Source organism: Chaetodon trifascialis, chromosome 1 (genome assembly GCF_039877785.1).
Source record: "Chaetodon trifascialis isolate fChaTrf1 chromosome 1, fChaTrf1.hap1, whole genome shotgun sequence".
Classification (NCBI taxonomy): Eukaryota; Metazoa; Chordata; class Actinopteri; order Chaetodontiformes; family Chaetodontidae; genus Chaetodon; species Chaetodon trifascialis.
In genome coordinates this window covers 20700364-20713178 of record NC_092056.1, presented here as the reverse complement: position 1 = coordinate 20713178, position 12815 = coordinate 20700364, and the positions used below count along the sequence as shown (strand labels likewise).

Here is a 12815-nt window from a genome sequence, read left to right as displayed (position 1 = left end):
AACCTGTCAACCGTGCATGTGACGCAGAGAAGTTTAAAGGAGATAAATGCCACCATCTTGTGGCTGAACACATGTAGTACACATTACAGAAAACACTTCACACAGTTCTTCAAATTCAGCATAAGATCGCCAAAGACTTCAGGATTGGTCCACAACAATTTCAATCAATGTAAGACATATATTAGAAAGTATGAAAGGTTTAATAGACAGTTCAGACAAAGCAGAATATCATTTATTGAGAGTGCTTTCCCTTCTGTACATCCTGGAGTTCCAGTGTAATGTGCCAATTTCAGAGACACCGCCTGTAGCTTATTTTAGCACCGTATCTGGGATGGTGTTTGGTTCGGTGTGGTCAATGATTATCGAGTCATCACATTATTTTGTTGCACAGAATTACTCACCAATCAAGCCACTTTGTTTTCAGTATTTCAGAGAAGCTGTTTCTTAGGACGTCAAAAGATTTCTGCATCCAACCCACCACTGAAAACAGACTGTGCTGAAGAAAATCAAGCTTTTGCTAAATGTGTTCACAAAGTGGTGAACCTCGCTCCATCCTCGCTTGTGAACGACTGAGCCTTTCCAGGATGCCCCTTTCATACCCAATAATGATACTATCAGCTGTTACCAATCAAGCTGTTTACCTGTGGAATGTCTTTAAAATAAATAAAACACGGTGAAGATGTGCGATTAGATTTTACTCTCAAGTTGAAGCATTTTGAAACACAAATACCACATCAGTTGATTGACAATACTGTAATAATAAAAGCATACTATGTCTTTATAAGTATTTGGTGAGAAGATGAACCTGTACAAACATTCACATCAGGAAATACAGGCTAGAACTTTTTTTTTTTGTTAAATCATGGCAAACTTTTATCAAAGCACACAGTGGCCGTTCTCCGTATTTCCATGAATGGAAAAAGCACGATTTCCATCTGTGTGAATATTAGGACTGTTCTGCTGACAATATTTTATAGATTCAGAGTTTGTCTTTCCAACACCACACACACATAACATATCTCACAGGCCACTTTCCCACAAAAAAACCCCACTTCTACTCCTCCGCTGCCTCTGCTTTGGGTTTCGGCTCACATACATTGGATTCCATCCCAGGCAGACTAGTCCTCCTTCGAGCAGCAGTCTCAATCTTCTGCACCAGCTCCACATTCCACGGATGAGTGACAAAGCTGAGCACCTCCCCATCCTCCACCCCTCCTGCCCTACCCACTCTCCCGGCTCTGTGGATATAGTCCGTGTGGGTTTCTGGGAAGTCATAGTTGACGACCAAGCGCACTCGGGATGTGTCCAGACCACGTGAAGCGATGTCTGTGCATATGAGCACATCTACCATGGCCTTCTGGAACGAGCGGAAGATTCCTGTACGCAAAGCAGCAGGCATCTCCCCTTGCAGACGTGCGTGCTTCACCCCCATCTCCTCCAGAGAGTACCCCAGCCAGTTGACAGTGGCAGACTTGTTGCAGAACACCAAAACAGCACCCCCTCCTTTCTCCTGTTGGAGCAGCTTCAGGGCTTGGTGGAGCTCCAGGATCTTGTCAGCACCCTTTACCTTCAGGAACGTCTGCTTGACATGCGGCATGAGGAAGTGCAGCATCTTGCTCTTGATAACCACAATGCTGCCAAGGTCTGTGACCTGGCCGAGCACTTCCCCGACACCACCGGGGAAGGTGGCCCCCACCACCAGCAGCTGGGCTTTCCGCCCCGGGCCTTGTGTTTCCTTGGGATTACTCGCGATGTTTGTGTGGAGCAGGATGTCCTCCAGCATGTCAGAAAAGCTGGGGTCGAACATGGTGTCGGCTTCATCTACCACAAAGAAGCTCAGCTCACTCAAGTCCAGGTAGCGTCTCCGCATGGCTTTGACCAGAGCGCCTGGTGTGGCCACTAAAATATCCGGCTGACTCCTCCTGAAGACCTGCTTGATGTGACCTACACCTCGTCCACCGCCCACAGTCTTTGTCAGCAAGCCAAACGGAGCACACAAAGTCCTGGCCACAGCCGCCACTTGCTCAGCCAGCTCTCTGGAAGGGACAAGAACCACAGTACGAATCTTGTTTGCGTCCTCAGCGTACATCTCTGATCTCTTATCAGCCTGCAGCCTGTGAACGACAGGCAGAAGGTAGCTCAGTGTCTTCCCACTGCCCGTCTCTGCAGCACAGAGAACGTTGTGACCTTTCATGACCTTTGGGATGGTCTGCAACTGGACAGTGGTGGGGTGAGTAATGCTGATATTGTTCAAAGCTTCTACCAGCTCTGTGCAGATGCGGAGTTTAGTGAATGTGGCTGATGTTTTCTGGTCACCATCCTCCCTCTGATGTTCAGTCACAAAAGGTGCAACAGCCTTGATGTTATTGATGGTGAAATAGTCACCGAAGGACCCATTATGTTTCCACCCTTTGGAGCAGAGGATGGGCTGCTCGAACTTTCCAAGTATGTATCCCGCAGACTGGTTCAGATCGGGGTGCTTGCTCTGGATCAGGAGCTTGCCAGCTTTCATGGTGTTGATCTTGTTTTTGCCTCGAGTCTGTTTCACGTTGTCAATGCTCTTCTGCATGTAGCGAGGGACGCGAATAACTGCCGTCGCTGCTGTTTGAGAAAAGCGAGTCTGAGTAAAAGAACGATGAACACGACGGCAAGCCGAAAGTTTAACAAACTCAGGGCAGAGGGTCCGACATGAACAGAGAGCTCTCGCCGCAGCCAAATAGCCGACCTTCACAGAGTGCATTTTGGAGTCTCACGGGCTCGCTTACAGCTTCGACTCAGCTGACAAGAATAAAATCGGGACTCAACGACGAAAACCACGAAGAAGAATCACGTTCGGTGCATTTAGGATCTTTATAAATCGCCTTTTAGGTTAAAAAAAAACACCGCGGACCTGTTAGCATCCTGTTTCGCTTGTCAGTTACATCGCCATGCTTTACTGGCAAGCTTTGGTGACGTCACGTTCGCGTGGATTGATGACGTCAGTAGAAACGGAAGGTCTAGATCTGCAGCATGTCTTTTCTCCCCTCGTTTAACGTCATTTAAGTCAAATTCAAATACAAGTGTTGGAAATATAAAGACAACGATGAATCTAAACGATTAGTTAGAAGTTCATGACAATTCTAAAAGCCAACCCCCGTTAGAATTAATACATTCATTTGGCAAATTATTTAATAATGCTGCAAACAGATGAAGTCTTGAATCAAAGATTGAATAATTTTAATGTAATATTCTCTGAGATAAAGTGAGAGGGAAATTTTTTGTTGTAGCAAATTAACATCTTTGTTCATAATGATTGGCTAATAATATCATTATGTTTACAAGGTACAATTATTTCTATGGATGAATATGTTTGGCATTAAAAATAGGATACAGATATGTAGTTGGGAACAGCACACCAATTCACCGAACCCAGACAAGGGTCTTGTACATTGTATGCCTGCTCTAACAGTAAATCAATCAGCTGATCGCTGCTCTAGTGAATCAGCACTGCCTGCGGTACAGTTATGTGAGAGATTGTAATAAATTAGAGAAGGGTGAGAAAGAGCACTGTCATTAACACAACAGCGAATGTCGATATCTGCCCACGTGACTCTGAGTTCTGTTCAGTCCTCTTCAGCACAGACCAGCACATTGTAAATGCACACATATTCATCTGGGAATCTACATTTTGTTTGATTATTATTATTTATTCATCTTTTTGCGTGTGTCAACATAGTATGTGGTCTACACTTATGAATTACTGCCTAAAGGCACAAGACAGGCATGATTGTTGCCAGTCCAGAGATTCTTAGGGGGATAATCCAGTGTTGCTGCTTTGCCACTGGGCGTGGAAGCTCATAAAAAGGACACTAATCTAACCAAACATGCATCCAGAGAGGTCAAAAGGGGGGCAAGCCTCTGCTGTTTGGCCTTGTCTCTTTCCAGCTGCCTGCTAGGAATCTTTTTATTCATTTTATTTCTTGTTCACATATCTTATATTTCCATCATATTCTTTTCTGCAAAAGGACAAGTGCATGTATACCCAGCATAGAAAACAAATCAGCTGTCTGCATCAGTGCTGCTGTCACATCTAGCATTGATCTTACATCAGCTACCCTTCCCATGTGCTGAATGAATCGGCTCACTGATTGATTTGCTGTAGCTTCAGAACATCACAAACACTTTCAGTAATAGAATCTCTGTCACATGTCGGATAAACCGATGCCGTGGCAGCCGGAGTCCCTGTGAACTGAGGTCTGAGATTACAAATCTTCTCACAAAGGAGGAAATAAATATTAAGATGGGTTAAATCCCTGCAACACACAGGTTTTTATGTCCAAACCCCGGGCTTGTGATTGTAACTGTCGGACTCACACATCAGACTGAGTGAACAGTCAGTTTCACAGACTGATCAAAAGAGGGCAGCATAAATCAACAAGGAAGATTTCAAGTCGTCTGACATCCTAACCAGAGCTGTGATAACAAGTTTTTACATTTCAAAAGAAATAAAACATCCTGTTTGCCTGGGATTAATTATTCTATAAATTATATTAAGTCGTTTTTCACTGTTTCTCTCTGCTCCATTACTGTACAAACAGTCAACCATTGATCAATTAAGACATACAAGAAAAAATATATGACAGAATAACAGATTTCTTTTTCTTTCTTTTTTTTTTTTTTGTTGACATTTCAGATGTTGGAAAATGTAAATTAAAGAGGAAAACATTCTTCTGCACACAGTGTAACTGCCTAAGTGAGCCTTTAATGCCTTACTGCTGGCATTCTGATGCAGCGCTGTGTGCAATTTGTTGACATTTACTGAACATCGCGCCTGTTGCCAATGTGCTGCGTGCATTTCTGCAGTATTTGCACACCCCAATCCTTGAAAGAGTGACACCTCTCAGACAGGACCAGTGTGGGGGCAGATTCAGCTGTTGTTGTTTTTTTTTTTTCTTCAAAAGTTTCTTTACAAGAGCATAATATCAGAAACCACATGTACAGCCTCCCACACAATATGTTTTCTTTATCTTCTCCCTTCAAAGGTCATCTGTGAAGATAAGAGGCATGGGTAACCTGAATTAGACTGCGCAGGAGAAAGTTCAGTCATGTGACTGCCATATAATAACATGATGAGCACTTTATAATTCAATTTAATAAGAATGTATCTATGACAATGGTGAGTTTACAGTCAGTAAGTCAAGACTTCTTTGGTTTCATTACAGCTAAAACATTATGTCCTCCTTTCCCCCTTTCTTTTGTGAGCCCATGTGGAAACTATAATTCCATGACATTACAGTTATTACGAGTGAGCAAGCCAAAGCTTTAGCATGCTTGCCATTGTCAAGGAACATTCTTGCATCAGTAATTTTTCCTTTATTCTTTACTTTGCTTGACTCAAATATGTTGCAACAGGGCAAGAATCAGAGCTCTGGATGATACTGCAGTTACATTTATTTTGCCTCTCTTTTCCACTGCATGTCAGTCTCATAGAAGACTTGATTATAGAGATAAATATACTCATCTTTTTCAAGGGTACCACTGAATATGGATTGACACTGGTTGGTATTTATGGGTCAGTTGAGACTTTTCATGACAATCATGTGTTACTAACAGTGTGTGTTAGTTACCTTTGGTAATATAACTTAATTATTTACTTATTATTACTCATTCAAGTCAAGTAACTATACAACTGTTTGACTGGAACATTTTGTTGTTGTTGTAGCAATATTTTTTTAGCAAAACATCTGAGTGATAGTGAATCATTTTCAGAATATTTGTTATTAATCAGAACAGTGCATGTCTGGGAGCAGTACAGCATATTCAGAGCTCTACACAATAACCCTGACAGCACTGAGAGGACAAAATGTCTTTCGGGAGAGAATTTGCTTCAGAAGATGGCATATAAGTCAAAAAAGGTTAAACCTTGTGCTTTTGCTTGGAAATAAAGACCACAGGAAATGTGATATTGATGCTTTCAGATGCATTTGTGAGCTGAGCGTCTGTCTGTACGCCCACATGCATCTAGCATAGGTATATGTAGTGTGGCTGTGTCAGAGAAATAGCAGGCTGTTGTCTGCTGCGTACTCAATTTGTGTTGAGGATGGACTGATTTACATCAGAATGTTCTCTTGCAGAAGTTATTTCCAGCACTGTAAAAAGCGATATTTGATGCTGCTTGTCTTGGTACTGTGCACGTTCAGCTTGAATATAGAAACACATACAAATTTCATTTGATTTCTACACAAAAAATAATATCATTTGTTTCTTTTATGGTGGGTTGATTTTTTATTGCATCAATCTGTGGTGGGTAGAGTGAATTGTACTGGTGCACATTATAAAAGAATTCAGATGTTTTATAACTATGCTTATAAGTGTTGGAAAAACTTTTGGTAAAACATTTTAAAGTTGATAGAGGCAGATTTTCATGATCAGCCATAAGTGTGTGTGTGTGTGTGTGTGTGTGTGTGTGTGTGTGTGTGTGTGTGTGAGTGTGTGTGTGTGTGTGTGTGTGTGTGTGTGTGTGTGTGTGTGTGTGTGTGTGTGTGTGTGTGTGTGTGTGTGTGTGTGTGTGTGTGTGTATACAGTAGCACAGATATGGGCTGTCTCAATAAGAATTTGAATAGCCTGTACATGCTGCCAGTAATGGAAGTAATGTGTAAATAGATGAATGGAAAAAACCTAGTTTGGGCTGGTATCTCCAACAAGGTGAAAGCAGGAAATAACTGAATATTGAGATGACTGTCATCAAGCAAGAAGATCATCAAAGCAGCAAAGCTATTAAAGCTTTTAAGTGCATCAACCTCTGTGTTGCTTACCCAATAAAGATTAACCTGTGGAGATTGATGGGTTGGATAGCAGCACAGAGGTTAGAGGAAGCTGAACAGCTTTTTCTATTGCTTTATTGTAGCCGCAGATTTACTCTTTGTGATTCATTGTGATTTAAATATGCCAATGACAGAAAAAGAGTCTCTCAGAGCAGGAATGTACAGAGTGAGTACTGAATATGCACAAGAAACAAAACACCTCAATGCTTGCCATATCAGAGTTACATTTAACCTTGACTGGCAACTCAGATTTATTTATTTCCAAGTGCTGGGTCACAATATGTTCATCTTCTCAGTCGTTACTGCACTTTTGGTTAACATTTAGTGGACTGTCCTCTATGAAATATACCCACCTAGTGCTAAACACTGTGTAAAAATCATTATTTGGGCATGCGATGAATTTAGAGAAACCAGGGTTCAAACCGAACCCTACAGAATGAGGGATAAAAGTGGGAAATAACGACAGGTATTTACACCCTGTGCTCTGGGAACACAAAATACACTTTTTTCAGTGACACTTGGCTTGAGGTGCTTTTTAGGCTGCACCATCCACCACCTAAATGATTCACATAACTATGAACACGATGTATATTGTTCCCTACCAACAATATTACCCCACTCACAAACCAGAATTGGCTGATTAGAAATTATAGGACCTCTGCGCAGACAGGCTCAAGGGATGTAAAGGTGAAAAGTGCATCACGTCATTATACACACCAATCCTATTTTGGACTGGAACCACACAAGGCAGGGTTGAGGGCCAGGCGCAATCAGATGTAATCTAATGGTGGGTGGTTGGATGCAAATGGAAGGCCAATTAAATAGAGAAGAAGTAGCTGTGCGATCTAGTTGTTGTAAGGTCAAAAGCTAAGCGCAATTTCTAATGTTTGTACATTGTGGCTTGCAAAAACAGCTGAATAACATAATAATATCAAGATATAATCAAATCTATCAGGCAAAATAATATTATTTCATTGTCCAGGCACCAAAAGGTCACTGTGGTAACAAAACATGTATCAGCTTCAAAAAACGATCTACTTTAGCCTCATAACTTTAACCGACCGAAAGTCTGTAATGAACTGTTTATTAACTCGAAAGCCGAGGTGTGTGTGTGTGTGTGTGTGTGTGTGTGTGTGTGTGTGTGTGTGTGTGTGTGTGTGTGTGTGTGTGTGTGTGTGCGCGCGCGCGCCCTTGTGTTGTGTTGTGTTGTGTCTGCTGACGTCACCGCTGGAACTGCCTTGTCACGCGGGGTTAGTAAAAGTTGGGATAGGAGCTCCAGAGAGAGAGAGAGAGAGAGAGAGAGAGAGAGAGAGAGAGAGAGAGAGAGAGAGAGAGAGAGAGAGAGAGAGAGAGAGAGAGAGAGAGAAGAGGAGAGACAGAAAGAGGGAACAGGGCAATTAAACGGATTCATTGGCTTTATAGCGAACATTAGACACTGGCAGAGGACGCACTTCTTTGTTCATTACTTCGGGACATAGAGAGAAACAGTGAGAGTCCGCGGGGGCAGCCGACTTTCTCTGAAGTCGAAGCCGGAATTTCGCCGCTGAGCTGTATTTTGGATTTGTCAAACGAGGGGAGGGAAACACGAGTTCGTGCGTGGACCAGATGAGTCAAATGAACAAAAGTTGAAGTTCCTCGTCGTGGCCGTCGGTAAATGTTGTGACATTTTAGGAGAGCAGAAATTGCTCCAGCGGTCGACGGTCGAGTGGCGGGGTAAAACCCGAGCTGTCAAACCCGATGACTACTGCAAACTGCCCCGGCAATGAGGAGCTGGACTTCAGACTGATCTTCGGAGAGGACGGGCAGCAGCAGCCGTTAGGCCCCGCAGGTCAGTGTTTGCTCGGCGGCATGTTTCATACATAAAGCGACAAATAAACTTACAGCACAGTGCTGCAGCCGTAACACAAGTTACTCACTCAGCCTCTGTTGGTTTAGTTTAGCTCGGCAGCTTTCCAACCCAGTCTCGAGTAGTGGTTGCTCTGTAAAAGAGGAACCGACCCCAACGTGTGATTTATTTATTTATTTTTTAAGAAAAAAGATGTTATTAAAACATCACGCGTCTGCTCATTCGTGCTCGTTCTGCTAATGTCCACAACGCCAGCTGTCATTAGCTTGATATGCTAGCAGGTTAGCACAACGGCTCTTTTTGCCATATGCTTATTCAACTGTGAATCGGGTCAAAACTTGTAAATGTCTCCGAGAGTTTCTGCAACAGACAGTTTTTCCGCTGTTACCGTGATCACCGTGAAACTTTGGCGGGACTGCAGCGGTTTCAGTGTGGTTCATATGGTGGAAGTCAAGTATGGCTGAGAGGGACCAGCTTCAATGTCACTGAGGCGCTCTCTGCTAAGCAGCACATGCTAATGTTGTCAAAACTTTAACTCTCTTATTGTTAACAAAACGAGATAAAAGCAGGACAGATGCATTGTGATCACTGTAAATAGAGTCTTTACTGCAGACATTAAATGTCTATTGTAAAGTGTAATTTGAGAAATAAAATGTGTTTATTTAATTCATTAAAATGTATGAGTTAATAGGAGTTAATAGGCAGCCACAAAATAAACTGCTACACTGTGATCATACACATTTAACTACACTTACTTTTATCATGACCAGAAAATAATTCATTAAGATTTGAATTATTTGTACTAATAAAAGGACAAAAGAAATTAAGACTTTATATATTTTATTTTTATTATAGGTGTCACTGTAACGAATCCAAACACTAAGTCAAGACCTCAAAAATAGAGTTTAGCAGGGGAGGGCTTAGAAGTGTCCTAAATTTGATTCCACAGTGGACCTGATGTGACCTGAGTGAAATGAGCTCCAGCTAGTTCAGTCTTCAAAAGTTTGTCAACTTCTCACTAGTCTGAAAAGTAGCAAGATTTGTCACGTCTTCCATCTCTAAAGGCTGCGCTGACTCTTCAGAGTTAGATATTAGTTTGCCTTTCAAATTGTTTACATAACAAATTAGTGATATTAGTGATATCCTGAACCTGTCCATCTCTCTGCCTCAGGATATGTCTTCAGTAATGTGCTTTTAAAGTTAGACAATAAATAAATATGAATAAAAAATAAATGAAATTTAAAAATAAAACAAATGACAATACCAAGAATTTGAGAATAGTCTTTATCCTGGTGGATCAGTGATGAGCCTCGGCTGTACACCGCGCTACATGAGATGCTTTGGCTTTGAATCTAGACGAGTATCTTTCCTGCATGACTCTCTCCCCCCAATTTAAACTAATCTACATAAGGGAGAATGCCTTACAAAAAAGACGTATTGTAGAGAATAGTGTTTTCTTTTTTAAGGCTATCTTGGAAACTATTGTCACAGTAGAGAGGAAGAGAATAAAATATATTATGCAATGCCTGGATTTATGTATAAATTCTCAATTGCAGAAGATCATAATTAGAATAACAGGAGAGGCAAAGTTAGCCATTAGCAGAAGCTTTTGGATATGACATCAGTTAATGTCTTTATTTGCTGAGACCAATATCATGGCTTACGTTTTGGAAACACTCTAACTGGAAACTAAAATGTGTTATCACACTCACTCACACTATCACAGTTTGAAATGTTAATTAAGATCCCAAAGACTTCCAAAGATGGCAGGTATTTCACACCGACTGAAAAGCAATGCGTCTAAAATAATACACAAGACATTGCAAATTATTCCAGTTGATGTAATATTGCAGGCGTAAAATTGGTTGGGATGGAGGTGAATGTTTCCCTTGCTCTCAGCGTATTATGGATTCAGAAAAGTGATGGAACAAGCAGGTACACCATAAATATGTCATGTTGTCACACAGTGTTAAGACCGTTATGGTACCTGTTGTCTAAGACAAATCCTTCCAGTCAACAAAGAGAAAAGAAACTCATGTTTTCTGTTTAGAAAAAACAAACAAGCAAGCAAGCAAACTACCAGTTAGTGGTAGTTGAGGATGTCGCTGGTATTTTTGGACATACAAAAGGTCACATCCTGGTAAAATGACTTGAAGATGTTGCTTGTAGGGATGGATGTTATAGAGATCAGTTAACTGGTGCCTTCCAAAAATTGCTTTAAAGTCTGTTACAGGTGTCAGGACTGAAAACTGCATTATTAATACTGCTACTTATTATTATTACTGATATTGATCACAGTTGATTTGTGAAGAAATTAACTTGTTATTTACAGGTGCGTAAGAGTGCGTTTTCACTTTGGCCACACTCTGCAGTTTGTGTGCAAGTGAAATGTCTAGCCAAATGTGAATGGGTAAAGCTGATATCTATCATGATTGACAGGAGCAGATTTCACCGTTTTGATACTTGTTGTTGCTTGAGGCAACAGATTGACAGTCAGGTACATGTTTGCAAATGTTGAGTAGAAGTAATTTGTGCTCATTTGTTTAATGATTGCAGACAGTTGAGAGGTGAAATTTGAAGTAATTAACAGGACAGGTGCTCATAAAACAGAGTTTTCCAGATGTCTGCAACTGGTCTGAGGTGGAGTTGCAGTGAAATGAAAAATATTGGAAGTGGCTGTGACCGTGGGTCAATTTTTCAGTATTGCTAAAATACACACAGCCTTAGTTACCTTTTTGGGTTTGGGTTCTTTATTTATTTACAGTTTCTTAATGTATGTGTGAAAGGGTCTTTTAGATACAAGCTGACTGATTTAAGATATAACAAAGGTCATGAACTGTATTTAAACCTACTAATGTGTTAATTAATGGCATTTGCGTTGGTCTTTGCGTCCATGCTAAGTTCAGCCTCTTCATTTGTTTCTGTCTTTGGGCCTAAACCATTGGAACTTGTGAATTCACCAGCTGTGTCCTTTTCATGAAACTCTGGCAACGTAATGACGGTTGAAGGTTTGGCTTGTGCGATCTTAAATCAATTTTTCCTTTGATTAACAAAGTTTGATTTGGAAATGGGAGGAGAGGAAAATCTGTAGTTGGAATAAGCATAGGAATAAAAGCAACACTGTGCAAGTGGTTTTAATCTGGTCCGGACTGTATGAGTTGGCCCAAAAGGGGGGTCGCCTATCCAAATGAATAACTGGAGTGTAATACGGGATCGCACAGCCGGAGTAACAGGGAGTTGCACGCTCCTGAGTTGGTCTTTTTCTCTGAGGCAACGATCAAGTCAGGGCTTGTTTCTGTAACAACCTGGAGAACATCTACTGTGAATATAATATATAGGTTTTTACTCCACTGAGCTTCTTATTGTTGACAGTCGCTTGAACTGGGCTGTAATTATTATCATGTCAATATCTAGACTTTCACTGAAGTATTGTGAGAAAGGGAGGTGGTACCATCTCCCAAAAAACAGAAATGAAACAAAAGTGGCACTTTTTTTTATATCTCTAGTAGCAGCTGCATTGAAAGTTGCAACATGTTACAATAATCTAATTGACTTTCTCAAAGCTTGCTGTTACAGGAGCTGGTTGCTCATGTTTATGTCAAATGTCCACACGTTTGTGTAAATGGAGCTGACGAGTGAGTGTTGGCTTCCTGTACACCCAACTGTTGGTTATCTTTCTGTCTTTCAGCGTTTCTGCTTGCATGCGTGAATGTGATTAAAAATCTGTCTAACGGTGTGGGACAATGCGATGTCCGGCCTCTCTGTCTGTCTTGTCTCTGTCTGCTCTTCTTTGTCTGTCTGTTTGTTGGGAGTCTGTCTCTTCATTCTCTTGCTCTCTCTGAGTGTTTTCTTGTTGCTCAGGAAACAGTCACCTCTTTGAGGTGAAATATTCCACTGTTTCTATTCAGAGGCATTGGGTGCGTTTACTGTAAGGGTTTTCCCCGATTATGCACGGAGCCAGCTGAATAGAAGAACAAGCCCGTCTTTGAATCATCTTAACTAGAAAGGGGAGTAGGATCATTCAGAATTCACTGAAATAAATCTGCAGAACGGACAAAAAATATTCATTGACAAAACAGGCATCTTTAAATAGAGTACAAATCGTTATTAACAGTCTCTTAAAATAACTTTTATTGAAATTACCTCATGAATTACACATTTCTGTT

The 12815-nt window shown here is 41.2% G+C and overlaps 2 protein-coding genes across 2 annotated transcripts in view; one reads left to right on the top strand and one right to left on the bottom strand.

Moving 5' to 3' along the window:
• Positions 1-681: 681 nt before the first annotated feature.
• On the bottom strand, positions 682-2941 carry ddx28 (DEAD (Asp-Glu-Ala-Asp) box polypeptide 28). Its single transcript, XM_070964734.1, has one exon. It carries the CDS (start codon positions 2738-2740, stop codon positions 1055-1057), a length of 1686 nt encoding a protein of 561 aa, XP_070820835.1. The 5' UTR covers positions 2741-2941; the 3' UTR covers positions 682-1054.
• A 5189-nt stretch (positions 2942-8130) lies between these two features.
• nfatc3a (nuclear factor of activated T cells 3a) overlaps positions 8131-12815 on the top strand; it is a 63507-nt gene continuing 58822 nt past the window's right edge. The window contains exon 1 of the mRNA XM_070975161.1: positions 8131-8631. Within this exon, the coding sequence (XP_070831262.1) occupies positions 8541-8631 (91 nt within the window). The 5' untranslated portion in view covers positions 8131-8540. The remainder of the gene's footprint in view (positions 8632-12815) is intronic.

Coding starts and splice junctions, on each gene's coding strand:
- ddx28 (XM_070964734.1), bottom strand. CDS start 2,740: ATGCACTCTGTGAAGGTCGGCTATTTGGCTGCGGCGAGAGCTCTCTGT.